The sequence below is a fragment of the Ooceraea biroi genome, chromosome 4 (assembly GCF_003672135.1).
Source record: "Ooceraea biroi isolate clonal line C1 chromosome 4, Obir_v5.4, whole genome shotgun sequence".
NCBI classification, from domain to species: domain Eukaryota; kingdom Metazoa; phylum Arthropoda; class Insecta; order Hymenoptera; family Formicidae; genus Ooceraea; species Ooceraea biroi.
This window is the reverse complement of record NC_039509.1, coordinates 6,165,026-6,187,217: the sequence shown is the minus strand read 5'-3', so window position 1 is coordinate 6,187,217 and position 22,192 is coordinate 6,165,026. Positions and strand designations below refer to the sequence as shown.

At 42.4% G+C, this 22,192-nt stretch overlaps 1 protein-coding gene across 1 annotated transcript in view; it reads left to right on the top strand.

Annotated features, from left to right (window-relative positions):
- LOC113561760 overlaps nt 1-22,192 on the top strand; it is a 33,298-nt gene that overhangs the window by 8,115 nt on the left and 2,991 nt on the right. The window contains exon 3 of the mRNA XM_026968917.1: nt 18,362-18,501. Within this exon, the coding sequence (XP_026824718.1) occupies nt 18,362-18,501 (140 nt within the window). The remainder of the gene's footprint in view (nt 1-18,361; nt 18,502-22,192) is intronic.

Genomic DNA, 22,192 nt, shown 5'->3' with positions numbered 1-22,192 from the left:
CGTCGAACGGATAGAAACATATGGTTCTTTTAAGCCATTAATGGCTATGGAATTTCCAGCCGAGCATGCGTCCTGTCAAGGATGTTTAACGCGGCCATTTGCGAATTTCGTTTTGCAGCCATTTTTACCGTGCCGTTATTGCATCGCCCCGCAAAAGAGCGTGATGATATATAAATACGAATGTCAACGTACACGGGGCAAAATAAATTTTCGAGCGACGCTGCGCGAATAAAAAAGTTCCCCTCGGATATCGGTTACGTGATTTGATCTCGTGTAAAAACACGAGCTGCTTTCGAATCAAGCCAAGTGACGTAAATATTCACGATGAATGTGCTTGATAAGTGATACTATGCAGCATGCATTTTTTTGCAATTGTTACGCCACAATCTGCGTATTTGTCTGCTTGCTTTTTGATCACGTCACGTGGTTTTACAAATTCTATGCGCATTTTTCATTGCGTAAATATGATGATTATAAAGGTTTGGGTACTGGACCATTTCTTTTTTTTTTGTTTCTTTTATTTATCTTTTATGCAGCGAACATCTTCACGTATAAACGCGATAAGAGTTCTGTCATTTTCAAGAGAAATAATCGCGCGTAACGCAATCATGTTACACATTACTTCAGAAAGTTTGATACACCTAGAACGTGGAACAACCATTATTATACCGGCTGTATGGTTGCAGCGGGATAAGTTTTATTGCAGTTTGCGCTTACAGTCTGCGACAACATAGCGAGATTAGGCAAGTATGAGCTACGAGATTAAATGCCGAATATGACCTGTCGCATAGTTAAGCATTTCTAGCATTCAGTTATAGCCCACGATGTTACGTACGTACAATGTACATATATGTAACTACGCAATGGCAACGCAAATAAGTTCAGGCTTACGTAAGAATTATCTTACGTATAACGTCAATTAATCACGTCGCATATAAAATTTGATCTCCATTTTTGACGAATCACTCGATATATTAATATTATGCTTCTCATAAATCTGAAATATACTTTTAAATATTTCGTCAGAAAGAGAGAGAGAGAGAGAGAGAGAGATTCTCCATGTTTCGCGAGCGGATCAAAGATTAATTCGTAACAAATTTTACGTTGCATATTTGTAATAGCCGATCTATAAAGAAACATTTTCGAGAACGTCGATAATCCCACTCGCTGTGCGACGCTCGTCTGTCTCGCACTTTAAACCAAAGTGACATCGAGTGGGTCCATTTAGCGGGAATAAACTGTTTCTTTCGCGAGTGGTCCGCCATGCCGGGATCGTTAGTCAGAAAGAGTCGCGTCCGGGCTGCTTGGAGTAGACACTCGAGACCGGCCTAGGTATCGTCGGACCGCGGGTCAATTGTTTCCCCGGTGTAAACAGGTCAGAAATAAATCCCGGCTTAACGCCGGGCTTAAAAGCTCTTAAAGCGGTACGCGTACCCTCCCTCCTCCCCTTTTCGTCCTCCTCCGCCTCCTGCCCCTCGCCTCAATTTATCCCCTCGTCCTGCTATCGTCGATTTTCCGCCGTCTTCACCCTCGAACTCACCCTCGCTTCCGGTGCACCGATCCTCGTGGCCGCACCACTTGATCGTCTCTTTTCCGCGATCTTCGACTGCCGCCTTGCACGCGACTTCCTCGAGCGCATTTATCTCGTGCTGTTGCAATCGCCGACGATGGCTACTCGTTCGCCGTATCCTCGAGTAATCTGCAAGCAACACGGGACTAAATAGGAAATAACGTTTACCGTTAACGAAAAGTGCAAGTGCGCGCGATCGGCTCTAATCTTTTTCCCTCGGATTTCTTCCGAGATGCTCCCCGCAACATGGCCGCTACTCGTTAGAGGGTTAAAGGTATCGATGTAACAGATTAATGTTCGACCAAGCTACGTAAACGCGCGCGTAACGAAAATGCATACGCTGCGATCGTAACTCTTTATTAAAACGGCTGTAACGATATACACGGTTACGGCGGATGAATGTCACGGGATGTCGGAGGGATGTCGGAGGGATGTCGAGATTGCGCGACGGGGAACGAGTTACACGTTCGCACCGACTTTTAATATATGTAATTTAACTGCGCACTCGCGCACGCTTGCGTCCCCCGCAGCTATTTAGAGTCTACGAAAAGGAATTATGAAAACCGTCCACCGTGGTGGACGGTGCTTGGCGTGATGCGAACGGAACATTTTAACGAGCTTTCAAATCTAGAAACTTCATTTGCTCCGCCACCGCGTTTCCCTTCTGTCTTCTTAATGAAAGAACGGCGAAAAATACAACGTTAACGCGAGAAAAACGCCAGCTATCTCGCTTCTTGTTTATCCCCGAGATCGCCTCGTGCCTTTTGATTAATATCCAACACGTACACGGCTGCGGTGATCTTAAGAGATACATAACAAATAAATCCGTTTAAGAAACGGGACGTGTTCCAGAATACCATGAGATTTTCCGTTGATAACATAAAAGGGGGACAAAAGAGCCGCATAATTGACGCGGTGCTTTATCGAAATCGCTTTGCTGCCTGTTGGAGACAATTTTCCCGGTTGGTGTAGAATGGATTAAGCCGGGAAATACGCTGATTCTGCTAAACGGCGGAAGCAGGCTGATTGTGAGCTTGTGTCTTAATTGTTTTCGGTTGTCACGTTGACGTTAATACCGTTCGTAAACAATGCACTACTTTCCGCGCTATCATTTTACGTATCTTTCACTTGTATATGTGCACGTGTACGTATGATATACATCTCGTTTTCCTTTCTAGGACCGTAATTTCTCTGTAATACTCGTTCTCTTTGTTCACACGTGACTCAAGAGAGCACATTAATTAGAAAATTTTAATCTTTAACGAGTTTCTTTGCAAACAGTTGAGAATGTTTATTACATTTCGTAAATATCCTTTCTGTCTATTAAGAGACTTGATATATTTATAGAATTAACATCATGTTCGATAAAACGGAATCTATTCGTATTCAAATAAAGGAGGGCATTAAACGCTTTTCTGCTTTTTCAGAATCCCTCTAACTCCCTTTCAGTATTGGAATAAGGTATATAGGTATAAAAAGCGGAGCATTTAGTGATTATGAGTGTATAACTTACTGAACGGTAAGTTTCGCGTACGGAATACGTGTATACGCGTACTTTTGTAACTCAGCGGAAGTTCCATACAGCTCGACCGCTATATTATGCGGCGACTTAATCGTCCGGACTGGCAAAGTTTTTATGGACCATAATTCTAAGTTTTCGCGAGGTATTCTTTTGCATGTAAGAGCGGACCCGGTCCTATATTTCGAGAGGTTTCTCGTTATTTTACTCCAAAGGGAGAAACTACGTACCGGATTTCACGACTGTGCATCACTCGCAATTTTTCATCCTTTCGTGGAAAAAGATTCGTGTGCCTCTCAATTGGCACAAAAGCGCCTGGCTTTAATGAGATGATACCGGATTCCGTCTCATTTTTGCGTCCCGGAGGAAACCGGATCGACTTGGCGAGCTTCAACTGTTTCCTTGACTTTCAACAGTAGAGGAAAGGTGCGATTTCTTCGAGACTTCTAGCGCCATTACGCTACTTTGGACGCTCGTAGTTGACTTAACGATTCTGCGCACCGTGGAAAGAATCCCGCGCAGAATAAAAGTCTGGATCAAAGGCAACGGTGGACGTCGTGAAGAAGGACCGAGCGAGTTTATTGCTTCTTGGAGGAAAGTCGCTATATCCTGTTTTCTTAGATACTTTCCCTTGAGCCCTGGCGTTTCGATAACAACTTGACAGTGTCGTCGCATCAAAGAGCGAATCCAATTGAAGATCGGCGAAGGCGGAAATGAAAAACGGTTGATTTTGATCATCGCCACTGGGAAATGAAAGTCTCGCTGCTCATTGTGAACGCTTCTCACGTGTTCTCCCTCGCTCGTTAAATTGCTCGTGAAATATTTACAAGCCATACCGAAAAATCGTTTATGTGCTTCGCTTTTGTGGACTGTGTCAATAGCGAGACACACAATTTTCGTTACGCGCGATTTCCGTGCGTATATTATGTTCGTGACCGCAAACGAAAAATCGATTATTCTCATCGCAATTCGGTTGAAAAGCGGACGCGGTCCGCGCTGTGGTGCGGTGACCGCGCCGCATTTAACGATTCAATTATTCTCTCTAGCGTGGCGATAAGTCGCGGCATTAATTATTATTCTTGCACGTAGCCAGGCGCGGTTCGCGATATTTCAATTTCGCTGGTCGTCCAAGCTGTCGTCACCCTTTTATCGCTCGCGACACGGAAGCGCCACAGAAAACGAGGGCTGCATTTCGGACAAGAGGGACGAAGAAGGGGATAATTCGTCGCACGTGTGGTCAGAAAAATTCCAGTCACGGCGGAAACGTGGCGTTCGTCATAAACGCGCCGCACCCCAGAGATAATCCGGGCGTATGCAACGATTTACAGTCGCTGCTCTCCTCCGTGTCTCGAGAATCGCGACTATCGCCGATAGCTGCGAAAAGACGGGACGAAAGTACTGGAGGAACCCCGGATATATTTGCGGTACACATGCATGCAGCATACGCAGCGAGTTGCATACAAAAGGCTTTTAAGATCCTCGCTGGGCGTGTTGCACGTATATCGTACACGTTCTCGCGCACATTTGGAATTCTATACGCGAACGCGCGAGTTGCCGTTTTCTTCTCGCGGTCATTGCGGATTTGCGGTGAACAGATGTAGCGGTTTCATCTACTGTAACATAAAAATGATATGTGTTATCCGCTGCGCGAATCACTCGCATACTAGCCACCCGAGGTTACTCGCGATCAACGATTTTCAGGAGGGTGTAAGTGAGAAAATGTCGGATCGCGAAAGCTGATCGTTTCCTCGGATTTATTTTGATGCGTCTACGTATCTCTATGTCGCCCTAAATCTTGTCAAACTTTCGGCGACGTAATGGATCCACTACTCGGTAAATACTGGAGAATGGCGTGAGCAAAATTGCGCATCGTGAGGAGGGGTTGAAAATAGCGGTTAATGAATGATGGCTTGCCGAACTATCTGGTTCACGAGGTTTACAAGTTTAACGCAACAACATGAGAGAGAGAGAGAGAGAGAGAAAGCTTGTTCTTTATAAGCTGATCTCCCTTGATGCGAGCATTAATTTACCGCTGCGAGCATTTCGGGGTTTATTCGATGTGGTGGTACAGCAACTACACGTCGTTTTAATAAGAAATTATAGGTTTTTAAAACTTTTCGCTTGTAAGAAAGTAGATCGAACGCAAAACAGATAGGTTGCAGCATAAACCATCGATGAAACGGAGAGGGAAGTCACGTTAACTGGAAAAAAAATTACGCAAAGTTAAATGTGATGGAAAAAGAATGTGCAGACAGCGGGAGTCAGAGTTATCACGAGACGTCGCGAAAATGATGTCAAAGCGAGACGACGCCGTTAAGAAGTACTGATTAACGGAAATCGGAGAAACGGGAGATCAAGATATCACATGGAAACGGCGAAGCGCCAATGAAGTGTAATCGGAAGATATGAAAATAGAATGACCAACAATAACGACGACGTCGCGACGCACAAATAGAACGGCAAAGCAAACAGGAACGACAGCAGAGTTCATCACAGTTATATTATAGCGTACATTTAAGTGCGCTTTACAGAGAGCATCTAGAGTGCAAGAGGATACAAAGAACGCATTATGTTCGCGATGGGGGATGATGATGTCAGGAGATTATTCATTCAAGAGAGTGGCGTCAAGTGCTGGGTCCACTAATAATGCAAGGAAATTGTGATGTGTTTACGTCAGTCTAATGTTCCGTCGAGACAACAACGATGCCTTTGGAACCAGGACGGCCGATACATCCCGAGCGCGTTTAAGCGCGCAGGAAATTTAACGTACTATAATGAGGACTTCCACTCGAGAGCGGCGAAACTCGGCAAAGTCCTCTCAAACGATCACCGATGATAATATAGGAGTAATTTATTCCGTATAATCTTCTTAAAAACGCGAATTGCACGCGACGCGTAAAGCATGCAAGTTTCGGGTTGCACGAGGTGCAACAACAAATTGTTCATTAAAACACATAATTGTAAGAGGCGAAAAATAACTAGGAGACTGCCTTAGATTTGAACTCGAACTCTCCGGGATCCCTGGTTCACACGCCTAGGTCTTAGGCTGTACGGCCAATACTCCTACTGTTGTGATCAACTTGTTTTCATTCCGATCCTCTATACGACCTGTCAGTCTCGACTATCTTTCCAGATCTTACAGCTCGGCCAGCCTGACATTACATTCGTCCCCGAATGTCTCCAAATCGTCGGTTCACTCCACTTGAGTCCCTCCCAACCTCCATTTTTGGTTCACTCTTCTGAGTCCCTCCCAACATCGATTTTTGGTTCACTCTTCTGAGTCCCTCCCAACCTCCATGTTGGTTCACTCCTCTGAGTCCTTCCCAATCTCCATGTTGGTTCACTCCTCTGAGTCCTTCCCAATCTCCATGTTGGTTCACTCCTCTGAGTCCGTCCCGACCTCCATGTTCAGGCTTCACTACCGGCCAGCTGCTTCTCAACTCCCTCCTCTCCGAGGGGTAGCGGATGAATCTCAACTGTCTTCGAGGGGTAGCGGATTTTATCCCACTTCTGAATTGTAAGAGGCGAAAAATAACTAGGAGACTGCCTTAGATTGAACTCGAACTCTCCGGGATCCCTGGTTCACACGCCTAGGTCTTAGGCTGTACGGCCAATACTCCTACTGTTGTGATCAGCTTGTTTTCATTCCGATCCTCTATACGACCTGTCAGTCTCGACTATCTTTCCAGATCTTACAGCTCGGCCAGCCTGACATTACATTCGTCCCCGAATGTCTCCAAATCGTCGGTTCACTCCACTTGAGTCCCTCCCAACCTCCATTTTTGGTTCACTCTTCTGAGTCCCTCCCAACATCGATTTTTGGTTCACTCTTCTGAGTCCCTCCCAACCTCCATGTTGGTTCACTCCTCTGAGTCCCTTCTAACCTCCATGTTGGTTCACTCCTCTAAGTCCTTCCCAATCTCCATGTTGGTTCACTCCTCTGAGTCCGTCCCGACCTCCATGTTCAGGCTTCACTACCGGCCAGCTGCTTCTCAACTCCCTCCTCTCCGAGGGGTAGCGGATGAATCTCAACTGTCTTCGAGGGGTAGCGGATTTTATCCCACTTCTGAATTGTAAGAGGCGAAAAATAACTAGGAGACTGCCTTAGATTGAACTCGAACTCTCCGGGATCCCTGGTTCACACGCCTAGGTCTTAGGCTATACGGCCAATACTCCTACTGTTGTGATCAGCTTGTTTTCATTCCGATCCTCTATACGACCTGTCAGTCTCGACTATCTTTCCAGATCTTACATAATCATGAAATATCCATTCGAGCGTGATTCATCGTGTATTCGTGCGACATCACTGAAAACCCTTTCATGGGTTACATTTTTCTCCTTCGGCAAAATACAGTTGAATGCGGCACGATTTCTCATTTCGCTGCTCGCATTATGACTGGCCAGCGCAATTTTGCACAACGAGATCCCTCTAAGAATGGAACGAGCGGACGAGAGCAGATTACTTAATCATGCCTGATCCTGTTTACTTCGTCGCTTAGAAAGAAACGCGGAGACGGTCCGGCGTAACGTTCTTGCGATCCTCGACTTTTATTGCTACGCGCCGCGACAGGCACCCGGGGACGACGTCGCTCTCTGCCACCCTCTTTCTCGACCCTCGCCGGAACTGTCAGGCTGAAAAATCGACCATGGCCTTTTTCCTCGGGACAGATCTGGAGCGGCGCAATTGCGGCACCTGTCAAATTGCTATGCCGAGATAACAGCTACACAACCAGATGCCGCAACGTCGAACAATTCCCTTAATTCGAGCTTCCTGCCCGGGCGACGGCCGGGCCATCGCGTGACACGATCTCCATTGCATTATTAGTGCACCGCCCGCACGCTACGGTATGCACGAGTAAAGTTAATTCGAATTCTGGTGAACGCATAATATTCTGCAGCCGCGCGATATTATAAGCGCACTCACTCATTATCCAGCCATGGTTACGCGATAGGCACGCGAGCCCGAGTAACGAGGAATTTTCAATAGAACGCTGCCGGAATTTAAGGCTATCCCCTATCGGTGTTATTTTGTCATAACTCTTGGGGGAGGTGAGAAACGCTATCGGAAGATAATTGATGACCGGCAAAGTGGCCACACCATTTGCATGCTGGAATGTTAAAAGCTGATGATTGCGTGAGAAATATGCGCTATTCACGTTTACATGCTCGCGGTATATCAGTCGGTCATATATAATCACTATATGCAGTCCTCTGCGAAGGGAGAAAATATGGATCTCTATACGTGAAATATTGGAGTTAGCGAATATAAATGGTCGTCGCACCTGCTCATTAACTATTTAACTTAGACACGTGTTGTGTATGTATGCATTGATCGTTCATTAATCTATACAATATTATGCCCGTACGCAAATTCAAACACGTATAATGACGTATATTAATTTGTTTGAGTTTTGCTTAAAATTGCAAACATCGATTATAAAAGCATTTTCATATATAGACTTAATTTCACTTACGTGAGGAAACATTATTTTCCATTAATTTCCAACTTTTCAACTTATTTGTTAAAATACAATTGAACGATACAATTATTCTGTTCTTTCACTTCTGCACAAAAACCTTTATCATAAAAGGAAAACACTTTCGGCGTTTGATTTAATTACTCAAATACACGGCTTTGTTTGGCAGGAATGCTATCAGGAACATCGATTTTTTTCCTATAAATGGCTATTAAATTTGACACACAATTTTAGATTAAAATGTCGAGTGCAATTGCGAAATATAAACGCAAGAATTAGCTGCATGATTGCTTCCGTAGTTAAGATTTTATAAACTCGATTATCGAAAAATGAGAACATTTTAGTGTTTATATTTTGGCATCGCGTAAACAGAAATAAACAAAGCTGGAGATTGGCATGCAGAAATGCACTGAATTATTCCCTGATGATGAGAATTGCAAAGGAAGGAGAGGAAAGGTGTAGTGATAAAAATTAGACGATAATAGTAATAATATAATAGTCTATTACAGAAACCTTGTTCCCTTTCTCTTTTTTTCTCGTTTTTTTTTATTTTCATAGAGGTACTTTCGCATCGCTTGAAATAACATTCTATTTTTGCGTCGATAAAAAATATATATCGTGCGTTAAAAAAGAGAATTATTTATGCTTTAACAATGATATCTATTACGATTTTAAAAGCAGATATCAAACTACAGATGTATGAAGCGTAAACGTAAACGCGGTTATCCCTGCACTCCTCATGAAATTTATTTGTTGTGTATGTCCATTGCTTTTTTACTTTATTTATATACTTTTACCTCAACGTATTTGTTGAATGTTTCCAAACGCAATACAACTTTGTAACCGTGCACTGTTTTTAATTTATTAGAAAGTTCTTTTGTCCATGTAAAATGAAGTTTTTGTTACATAGACTGTCTTTTTAAAAGCGTGCCCCATGAAAGTATTCGCGGAATGCTGTAATCATATGTATCCAGTACATTTCTTCTCATCCCGAAGTTTCGCGTATTAAATCGCCAACTCCTATAAAAGTTTGTTCAATGTCCCGAGATAGCGTTGGGTGAACAACAGATTATTATTTCGCTCATGTTTTATTTAGAGGCGAGTGTATATAGTTTATCTTTATTATTATATAATTATATAATACATTCTAGTACATATCTCGAATAAATCAACATTGTATCTGTCATGCTTGAAGAATTCTTTAGCAGTATCGAGAAATCTTGTACTACTCTTGCGAAAATTGAGTACCCGAGGGAAGATGCGAGATGAGAAGGTAATATAGACGGTGAAGGAAGATCGAAGGAGACGAGCTCGAGCAAGTTAGAGCCAGCGAGCGTGGACTAGCTTAGTACGTTTCGTCCTTGTCGCAGAATGTGCCATAAGCGCGTTACGTAGCCGGTGAATGCATCGAAAGAAAGATAGAGGAGGACGGTAAGAGGGCAGGCAGGTAAATAGAAAGGGTTCGTAAGGGAACTCTCGGATGCGGAAGGAAGGAAGGAAGGAAGGATATGCGCGCAGCCCAGGACGACACATCTGAGCTTGCAGCCTGCAACTTTTCCCATCAGCGCACAGCAAGCTTCGAGCTTGTTATGCGAAGCTTGAAGCATGTAACGCCAGATGCCGCATATTGGCTCACACCTGACCCGCACCACCCGCCCTGAACCGCCCGTCCTCCGCAACATACGAGACCGGACTTGATCCCTTTTCCCGTTCTACGGGCCCTTTCGATTCCGCGTTACGTGTTCGATGGCGCCTAGCCGTTCGTCCACAGTATTTCTGTGACTGCACTTTCTGTGACTCCTTTTGAACCATGGTTCTTGTATCGAGTTGTAATTGTATGCAAGTGCTGCGGATAATGAGCAAATGCTAGTTCAGTTGTAACGAAAAAGACAATTTTAGTTGAAATTTCTTTTCCTGATACGTCGAAAGGACGTAAAGTTAAATCTCATAAAACAAGACAGTAAATTTCTTCTGTGAAATAATTGTGTAATTTTGAGCTCTCGTGAGTAGCCTGAAATTGTGAGCAGATTAGAGGAGAATCATAGACGCCCAGGTCTGAATGGGCACACGATCTACATCACGAATAATCTCTCCTCTCTGCGTAAACAGCTCTTTCAGGGAGGGACTGTACCTTCTCTTTAAATATGAGAGTAGTTCAGCGTTAAACCGGAATGTAGCTGTAAGTGCACAATAAAAATCCCTCTCTAAATTCGAACGTTGTGTTATACATTTATTTTTCGTTCAAGTTTCAAGACTCTCCATGCGCTAATTTTTTCAGTTGTTATTCGCGAATTTCGATATTACTTTTAATTCTAGACACTCTCCTACTTTTATTACTGTGCGGGCTGAAAGTAAGCAGATACGAGCAAGGATCCTTGCTCCGGATACCTCTATCGATTTATTCCTCCGTTTGATAGATACCACGAAATATCGCATCAGTGTGTAATCATGTTGAATCGATCATACTGGTCCCTACGCAGGATGCCATAAAATTTTACGCTAGTTCTTATGGCGATCATATTTCTTCGGCCAGCGACGCGACCGGCTCCCATTTTTCATTAATTATTCCCGCGAGCTTCCATTCTGGCCGCTGGTGCACAATTACTTTCACATGCGCTATCGTGGTTCCGGCGATACAATCGCTACAATGCACAGCCGGTTGAATGCGGCAGTGCATTCTTCGCGAGCTTAAATTTAACGCATTCCCTTCTCGCCTCCTCGCCGTATCTCGCTGCCTCTGTTACCTGGCGTTTCGTGATGTCTTTTTCCATGGGAGTTAATTACCCGGCATTTGTGAATGCAATTACGTAACAACTTCTACTCAAGCTTATTATTTAGTAGGGAAAAAATCTTTCGTTACAAAAACCGAGCGCGATGCACGCAAGGCTGCGCGGATTTCTCGCGACTGGCAAGCGCTATGCGTGCGTTTTAATACGTTTTTGCTGTCAGGCGAGTTGATGTTTTGCATATACGATACTACATGAAAGAGAACATTTGCGCGTAACGCGAATTACGTTATCGCTATTTATTTCAGGTCGTGAACGATAATTCTTCTCTTCTGTAAAAAGAGACGCGAAAATCGCGTGATCCGTGATTCGAATCTGTGCGGCGTTATGTCAGAAAGTTCGATTCTACCGATAGCGTGTTCTTCCCGCAGCCTTCGACTTTTTTACGTGTCTCAATCGGAAAAAGGAGTCACGGGAACGATAAGGTATTGCGTCTCTCGTTCCATACGGCAAATCCGGGATAATCCGCTGAATTCTTGCGGAGACAACGCGGGACAGAGTTTCGCTCCTGAGAAGGTATGTGGGTTCGGCTCGTACTCGCACCGTCCTCTTTGTGCAGATTTACCTCACTCCGCCTGCTCCTGCTCGTATTTAGGTTTACGTCGCGTAAAACCTCTCGACAAACCCGCTAAACTCGGAAAAAGAGCGGCGGGGATCTTTGCAAGCTGCATCTTCCTTAAGTCGCATGCGAAGGAGAGGAATGCGGGTGCGTTTAGATTTACGGACCGTAAACTTACGATTCGGCCGGATACGGAATCTTGGAGATAATGAAAAAACCTCTTGTCGCGGTTTAATATCTATTTTATAGGTTCACGTTTTTATGCTTCGTGAACTAGTAGTTCTGTCTGATCTTAGCACCTGCATAAAAATGCTCTATCTGTGAAATCATTCTTCCTGATATTCTTGACAATTAATACTGTAAATCAATCTTTTCATAGATAATCTCATTTAATACTTTCATAAGAATTATTTTAATCGAATTGCAATTTTCTTTGAAACTATATGTATAAAATTCCTGAACACACTGTACATTTATATCTATAAATTTAAATCTATAAAAAATTTATATCTAAATTAAATAAAAGAAAGATACGTTTTGTAAATAATAGACTTTTGTTTAACTAACACAAAATTATTGAACACCTTGATCTGTCTCCGCATATTTTGCTGCGGGTATCGTGAAAACTGTTCATACTGTGTAGTGCGCTTTACATTCGACCGGTCTGATGAAAAGTTCCAGTAAAAGTTTGCAATGTCTGTCCGGCCGACCCACCGACAAAATCCCGGAGGTCGGCAGGAAGGGAATAACAAAGAAACTTCGCAACTCCCTTTAAGTCAGGAAACGAGGAGCTGCGACGAGGTTCCCTGCTCAAGATCTACGGGCTAAAGTACTCCGCGCTCAGATTTCTGACCATTAAGGAGTCTACCGAGCGACGTATTTTTCCGAAGGAAAACACAAAAAATACGTTCACAGTAAACGGTTTCTCTCGTTCATACACGATTCACCAAGAAAAGTCAGTTACCAAAATCGTAAAACATTCAAGTTTTTCTTTATACAGTACATATGTGTAACGTTAAAAAATAAATTGAGATATATTTGATAAATGAGATTTTTTGCAGAAGCATGTTTCTGACAAAATCAATAGTTATTAAAGAAATAAAGAAAATTGATACATTCTTGCAGGCATCACTTGCCAGCTGAAATATTAGCAATGCTAATTTTATTGCAAAAACAAATAATCGGAAGTTATTGGAAAAGCTCGTAAATATATGTAACAATGTATACATAAATTCGAGTGAAACTAAGGTTGAAAATTTTTTGGTTCGATTGAGCCTTGATGAGATCGTCCGAGTCTGTTGGTTCTCGGAGCGAGCGCTTTTCTACGCTAAAAGGCATCAGAGAAAAAGTACTTATTGCGTGAAATAAAGAACAGAGGAGAAATGATAGGCAGCGCTCAGTCCATGTATAACGAATTCAGTTTGAAGATGTTCCTCGCATGTAGCATCAAGGTATGCCGTTCTTTTATTCTTCCATTCTGATTGAATAAATATCATCCATAATTTTAAGGCAAGAAGAATCTCTCGTTAGACAGAAGAATTCTTGCCTTTGTAAGATTTCTTTGCGGAGATACCATATCCAGCAGTACAAATTTTCCTTCCAAATAATTCTTTTTGATCCTTGTCATTTATATTATTTATTTCTGTATAATGGCCGCGCGAGAGTATCTACAGTTTACAAATTCTTCCTGCTAGCTTGTCCCGCATTTCGGTAGGTAAATATCGCATCATAACCCTTTTACGATCCCCGTAAAACTCCGCAGTTACCAGCTGTTTTCCGGTTTTGATGTTAAAAGATGCACGTACTCGCACGAAGTGGCGGCGCACGCGTATATCGTATGCGTATTGCTTCGCTCATATAACGCGTCGTAAAAAAGAAAGAATGAAAGGGAAGAGAATAATCGATAACAGAAACAAAACTAGGCTGAGAGCTCTTAAATTTTCCGCTCGCTCGACTACTACTGCGAAATTCACTGCGAATCCGCAAGTGGCGCAGATAAAAAAAAGATCCAGATCGAACGTGAAGAAGGTGGAGCCCGCGGTGAGACCAAGTTGTGCGTAAAGGAATTTGACAATAAATTTTGTGCTCTATCTAGAATTAAATTCCACGTCGCGGCGAAAAAACTATGTTTCTACTGTTCCGACTGAGGGCGAAAGAGAGGGAGAGAAGAAAAGCGGAAGATAGGAAATCCAAATGGTTCGCCACTGGAACGGTTCGGTATGCGATAAGCTGACAGCTTGGTTTACGGGCGTGTGCGTGGGTTATTGCGATAAAAAAGTGACATAAAACTCAAGTTAAATGTTGAATTACATTGACATTGCCTAAGTTAAGTAGAAACGGATCGTATACGTGCATTGCACTCGAAACAATGCATTCCATTCGTTAAATCATCTATCGCAAGATGATATAAATCAATTTTACTAATGTAATGAGAAAATGTCATTGCCCCTTTAAATCCAAGGGTCGACAGCAAGCAAGACATATGAATAATTTAATAATTTCTCGTGCGGTCTCGTGATATACACTTTAATAATAAAAGTCAAACAAGGCGTTTCGGAAAAGAAGATCAATGTTGGAGGCCCGTTTATTATGCGTCTACGATATTGAATGTATCCGGGGGCGCATATTTTTAAAGGGTTTTCCTATCCGCTGCTATATCCCGTGCAATACAAGAGAGTTAAGAACAATGGACGAGATTAAATTCTTCGAGCACAGAGAAACGATGCGAATAGTTAGGAATAGAAGGATATCGCTGGAGTTTGCGGTGATGAGCGTGAACGCAACGCGAGAAAAAAATTCGGGAGATTCGGGTGCGAATGCGTCGCGATACGTATTTAATTTAATGCATCGCTGAGTTTTGAGCCTTTTCGCCTGGAAATTGGTGCCGCGAGCTATTCGTCGATGTTTCAACCGCGGATTAAACGGTTGATGCGTCAACAAATATCGGAAACAAATCCGAGAACGCATTTCCGGTTAAATAAAATATAATAGAAATATTGCGCGTTCACGATTCCCTGCGTCGCATGCGGATGGACCGCGCGCGGCACGCAGGCGTGACGGACGTGTATCGGCCACGTGCGCGAGCAAACGTAAAACAGCAAATGGCATGTGATCTGTCCCTGGATGCCAATCGTTGGAAAATTCGGTCGTGGCGAAACGGTTGGATCGATGTTACACGAGCGACCGCATTGGCCTCCTGATGGTGAACGCGACCCCTGGCACATGCAGTATCCGAGTCGCGCCCTTAACGTTCCTCATTCATCGACTACTGTGAAACGTTCTTCTCTTCGTATTGCTTTCTTGGAGAATTTCGCTTTGTCAACTGTGCTCTTCATCTCGGAAACATTGCTTGTGTGTCAATTAAGCTGACCGTCGAGGTTTGGTGGAGCTCGTTTGTCCGATTTGAGACTCGGACAATACCGTTTGCGTGTTGGCGATAGCCGGAAACGTGCTGCGGTGTCAACGGTAACGGTAACGGCGTGGCAACAAGTGTTTCTAACGTCCCGATGGTAACGCTCGCCGGATTTTTGGGAAGTGCTCGACGCGTTATTCTCAGAGGACTTTACCACGATAGTTTGGTCGGCGCGGATGATGGAGTGCGATGGTCCTCGTCGGTGAAACCGGAAGAGACAGCGAGATGCGCCTCATGGCATCCTGTATTTGTATTTTTCATTCGAATGAATTCTTTAAATGGCCTGTCATCTCTTCAATTCATACCACGTTTTTCTCTTCCGTTTTTCTCTCAATACCGTCGGCGTATTCATGCTTTGTGCTCGAACTTTTAAAGCTCTGTTTCTTTTTGTGTATATGCGCACACATGCGTATGCATACACGTGCAATACATGGTACAGTCTTTGCTCGTACATTCTTTTATTTGCTTCGCGATATCTTTCTTTAAAACTGGTTTATGCAACAGTATATCATGTACGTCTAAAGCAACCAATACGCATCGGTAAATATTCAAAAATTCAAAGCCGGTTTTTTACTCGTTCCTCTTTCGCGTAACGGAGAGCAGTTTTCTACACCCTTCGTTTGTCAGGAATCCAATTTTTCTTCGACATCATGTAAAGCTTAGCGCGAAAAATGTTTCCTTGCTCGTGTGATACTCTTCACCGAGCGATGGTACAGACGTAACGCAAACAAGGAGATAATGTATGCGTATAATAAACGCGGAATTAATATAACACGAACGGCACCATTGCAACGGCGTGCGCAACGTACGCTAGGCGTTCTCCTTCTTTTTGTTCGACACTAGGGGTAAGAAAACTTGGGAGGAGTACTCGATCTGTCAAGGCCAGCTGCTGGAGGGGCGCGAACTACTTGATTTACGTCTTTCTTCCATCTTCGCTCGCGGAACATCCTCTTTGCCTCCGTCTTTCTTTTATTCCCGCCTCGAACGTTCTATTTCGTCAGTTTAAACCGTTGAAAACGCGTGAATGGTATTTAAAAGCTTCAGTTGGGAATTATATTTACATTTATATAATCCCGTTTCTCTCTCTGCTCTAGTAGATACGATGGCGTCAAATTATAACATAAACAAATTATTAATAATTACATAAACGCTGGAAAGGAATACAAAGCTTGCCTTGAGCTGAAAAGATTGTGACTGAGTCTCCGCATAACTTTGCCTTCTTGAACATTCCGCTGCGAAGCCCTACGAATTTCTGATTCTTAGCAAGTTTCTCTTAGGAGTCTTCTTAGGAATTATTATAATCAGGGCTCGTAGTTGCGAAGCTCATTAAATCTACCGTAAGTTATTTTGAACACAGACTGGAGAAACTAATTGCTTTATTTATACATGTATATTAGCAAATTAAAATATTTGTATTAAATATATACAAGTTTATTAAATGTATGTATATTTTGTAAATATGATATCATATGATAAAGCTAAAACGTATATTTTACAATATTATATATGTATAATATTATAATAAATATTATATATATATATATCTACGTTTTTTTCTCTTTTTCCTCGCTTATATGTATATAAGCGAGGAAATAATATATATACAGGGTGTCCCGGGTTTTAACCGACAAACTGCGGGAGCATATTCTACTAGTGGAAATAAGAAAAAATTCTTATATCGAGTTTGCTTAGAAATGCTTTGTTACAAAGTTATAAACCAATATTGAAAAGAAATATGAGATAAGTAACAACGGATTTTTTCACAAAAATAAAAATTATCTACGCAATGATTTAGTGACGCATTTCAAAATGTTGTCCTTGCACATCGATACAAGCTAGACATCGACGTAGTACAGAATTTGTTGCATCTCAGTAACTGAATTAGTAATTCGTTGCTTTAAATCTATCTGGTACTCTCCTGTTAGGAAATCTACGTTGATACTCTCGTACGGCAGCTCGTGCATTTCCGTCACAGAATCCGTACACGAAATGAATATCAGTGTATTCCTCATTTGAAAACACTTTTGGCATTCTGATTGTAATTGCTAGTTGACACGACGATTGAAATCTAACAGCTACTGTTGTGAAAGTAACAATCATACTGAATCGTTTCAACATAGTGAACATGAATACATGTGAATACACGTAACATAAACATCTTCGACCTTTCAAATTCTACACTATGTTCCGTTGTTACTTATCTGATATTTCTTTTCAATATTGGTTTATAACTTTGTAATAAAGCATTTCTAAGCAAACTCGATATAAGAATTTTTTCTTATTTCCACTAGTAGAATATGCTCCCGCAGTTTGTCGGTTAAAACCCGGGACACCCTGTATAATATATCTTCTGCTAAAATATGATCATTTGCAAAGTTTTAGGAAATATATGTACATTTCGTGTGCGCGAACATTCAGGTAAGTTTTCTCTATGAACAGAGATTTGCGTCACACAATTTTTTTTGGAAGTTATGCATGGAGTGGTTGGTTATTTTCTTTGTGTCTGCACTGTGGTTGCGAACTGCCAAGCGAATCTGTTTACTACCCAGTGTTGTGGGATGGTATTAAAAAAACAGTCTCTTGCGCACGAGTAATAAATTTCTGATATAAACTACCTCCCTTTTTCATATTCTGTCTTCCAAAACCCTTCAAGGGTATTCTTATGGCCACCTGCTATTGTCGTAAGTTACTATTATCTGCCATCCCAACTGCAATATTATACTTTTCAATACGGCGAGATGTTAAAAAACAATGTTATGTGATTGAGTGAAATATGGAGTACATTTGAAATCATGTCCAGCTGTTTTCTCTGCATCATATAAACATTTTAAACGCTATTTAATTTATTAAATATACATTATCTTATCTGGCGTTTACATCAGCGAGGATAGTATTATTGCAGTTTTCGCAAGCTAAATATTTTACTTGCTCGTTTCGAGAGAGCAGTCGAGTATTTTTGTCGTCCTTTATTTTAGTATGCGAACATACGCGGATTGGATTACTAAAGTTTATACGAAACATTCGATTTTCTGTTCTAGCGTCAAGACGGACATGGGTTCAGCCGGTGCAGTATCTAAACTCTACATTGCAAACGCAAATAAAAAAGATAGCGGAAATTACAGCTGTGCCCTGGCGGATGTAGCGGCAGCCACCATAGTGTCCGTCCACGTGCTAAACGGTATGTTAGCGTCATGAATATTTTATATTTAACATTACAACTTTTTACGACTGTCGATATGATAACAAGGTGATAAAGAGGCGCAAAAGAAATTTCTGCTACGCGGTTCGATTCCCTGACGCGATTATTCATTCCTGCGTTCTCCTAATTATGTTTTTGAGAGAAATCGCCTTTTTGGAGCAACTTTGGATAGGTATCACATTTGAAATCGAGGGAGTCTCTGCTCATTACTGATAAGGCTGTTTGGAAAATTCTGAGGAGGAGTCGAAGAACGAGGAGAGCACCACACCTTGCCTCTCGGTATTTGACGCCTATCGATATAATTTTCCACTTTTTTGCACGATCGATAATTGATTCTCCACGGCTTTTCAACGGCGTCAATGCCTATTACCGGTCCCTCTTTTCTTTCCACTGCCGTCTTCCGTTTTCTACCATCCCCCTCGTGACTCTCTTTTCTGGCTTCCTAGCGTTTTAAAAGGTCGGTCGGTTCTGTCGTTCTCCTCCCTGCACATCTTGCGCCAATCGATAGGAATACAAAGCTGTGATTTCATCAGGGTAAATAACCGGAAACCGGGCGTTGTCGTTGACGCAGCGTTCAATCGCTCTTCCTGATCTTCGTTTGGTTTTTATTTCCGTTTGGTCGAATTTCTCTTGCATTAAGTGATATTTGTGACAGAAAATATACGTCAGCATAGAGATAAAATTAGAAATAAAATGAGGAATACGTCCAGTTAATACGTATTGCCTAATAAAATGTTTTAAGATGCTAATTTTATTTTTATATTATTATATATATTTATTTTTTTAAATATTTTTTATGTTTTTCTTAAATACCATATTTTGTGGAAAACGTCTTGCGATTTAATACCGACATTTATAGAAAAGTTCGTTGAGAATATTCCAGTTGACTCGGGTCTTCGTAATACGCTGAGTCGTAGAAGTCTTCTTCTTTTTTAATTTTTCTCATTCTCGCTGCATAGTCAAATTAGCGTTTAAAATGTATGCACATAATTCTCGAGTACGCTAATTCTTACATTCCCGTTCCGTTATAGCAGCGATGTGAAGAGGAGAATTCTTTTTCACAAGGAGCAAGAGAAAAAGATCGTAGAGTTAATTTACCATGCTGATAGATAGATTATTCACGTCCACGACATGAAAGCGTGTTACTACATATCCATTGTATAATTTGATGTCGAGCAGACAGATACAGATTGCTGTTGGTGATGTCAGAATTGATAAAGATTGATGTGATTTCAGTTCAATTAATAGAGCTTAATTAAATATATCGTTCCAATTTATGGTAAATTGTAGTCGCAGAAAATTTAGTTGAATATATTTAGCCGCGAGCTCTTCTTGCCGAACGATTTTCGGCGTATTGTTCCCCCTTTGATTTATCGTAAGATGACATTCCCACTTTTTCTCCCTCTTGCCTTACTTCTTTATCTTCCCTGCGTATAAACCGCAAAACTTTACCGTTCACGACAAAATAGCAGTAAGTCGAGTCGATGATGCGTGTTCTCGTGAGAAATGCTGCTAAATGTGAGCTTTACAGTAGCGAATGAGCGACGCCATTGCAACGCGGTCGATCCGTGAGTCGGAGAACGTCTTTCAAACTTAGCGAAGAAGCTCAACGAGTTTTCACGGCGGCTTTTCGCGCTCGGGACAGAGCGGCTCAGGGATGCCGCATCTAGGTGATGTGCATTATTTACAGCGGATTATCTTAAGTCGCGGTCCAATACGAGAGTTCGATCTCCTTGGCGAAGTTTAACGAGAGACCGACCAAGAAAATGTCCGCTTCGAGTTTCTTTCGGCGACGTCAATAATCCCGCGCCGGCAATCTCTCTCAACCGTAGTTATTCGTCTATCTCTCCGTCGTCAAGGAAAAGCTAAGAGCAAACTTATGGAATGGGACGTGCCGTTTATTCGAGCGTGTTCTTCTGAATTTGGATCGATCGAAGATTCAGCGATGTTATATATGGAAGACGTCGAGACTGGTCAAGCGTCACCTAACATCATCTGGCACGTAGATGCCTTTGTCTTTTTCTTGTCTTTTCGTTCAAATATATTTAATCAAATTTGATATGTGAAAATCCTTGATTGTTTTCTGGGCTGCAAAAACATTAGTGAAACAAGCGTCTTATTGTAATGGCGAGTCGGACAGAGTTACAGCAGACCGCCGAATGAGCATGCGGAATGCGCAAGTTGGAGAGTTATTACCATGGGTGTTGCCGCTTGTAACTGCAAGAGCGATCATAATACCGGGAGTAATGCGAATTTGCCTGACAAGTAGTCAGACAGTCGAGGCTCGCATTCGAAAGTAGTTTGCCGTGGCGACAGTCGACCCACGTCCACGAAATTCCGTGGCAACCCAATGCATCGTGAGGCGTTTCGCACTTCCGGTTCGTCTATTCATTTATGCGCATAATTGGTGACGCTTGATGGTCCACTGGAGTGAGCAATTTGTAAAGCAGGGTCATCCTTGACCTCCTGGTGACTTGAGTTACATCTTGATGTCTTGAATCGAGCGAAAATCAATTCCTCGGGCGGTGATTTACATTAATCGATCAAATTCTGACGTTCCCTCTTCGTGGTTACAGGCACTTCTGGCGATGGTACGATAACAAATTGTGTTACTTACGTATCTCTGTGAAATGTAAAATAAATATGTGAAATATATCGCAGATATTTTGTGAAACTTTTATATGAAACAGACGGGAAAGTACAATATTTCAGCTAGATATAATAATGTTGCACGTTCTCTGCAGCGCGTTGATATTTACATATATATTTTAAAGTTTTTTGGTTTATTATGCAAATTAAAACCACACTTGCTGGCGAATGTGCTGGACGTAACACATACCCCAAAACGAAGGAAGCCGCCGCCTGTAGACAGTTCGGATTAAAATCTCGGAGAACGAGAAAAAAGCAGAATGATTTTAATTCTCCTCCAACGAAGCGTATGACGTGCCCTCGTTGCTTTTTCCAATTAATATATACCAATTAATATACCTCTGACAATATAGCAGCGAGATCCTCTGCAATTAATTATTCTCGAGATATGTCGTGGTTATTAATTAAATGCGAGTTGGGCTGGAGATGAAGCACATTACTTGGTACTATCTGAACGTGTTCGCCTCAGGGGCTTTCTCACGCGCGGCACCTCTTCATCTCTTTCCGCTTCTCATTCTTACTTCGCGATCTTTTCTCACTGATTCTCGCTAGAAAATTACCGCCGGCAAGATTGTATATTATGCATAAGATCATTTGCTGTACGACCTGATATCGTGTCGACGGGATCGAATATTCGACAGAAAAGTACGAAAGCACGAGTTGGCCGTGTCGAAAAAAAAACGGAAATGAACGCGATGAGAGCAGAGCAGCCGGAGCGGATCGCTCGTCCTCGAAAATGAACAGTTCTTGGCCTAGTTAATGCCTACGAGGAGACAAGCGACTGGTGGTATGGAGCCGGGCAGTCGGCTGGTTGGTCCTGGCACAGTGCGAGGTTAGAGGGGTTATTTCGCGGGGTGTCACGCCCTGCCCATTAATAATCGTAGCCGCAGGCTCCAGGAGGACTACACGTCGACCCGCCTCTATCCCTTCTATGACACGGAAGTCTGCCTTCGCCTCTCTTCGGCATCACCGACGTTCCGACGAGTCTAACACATTCTCTCTGTCTCTGTTCCTCTCGTCT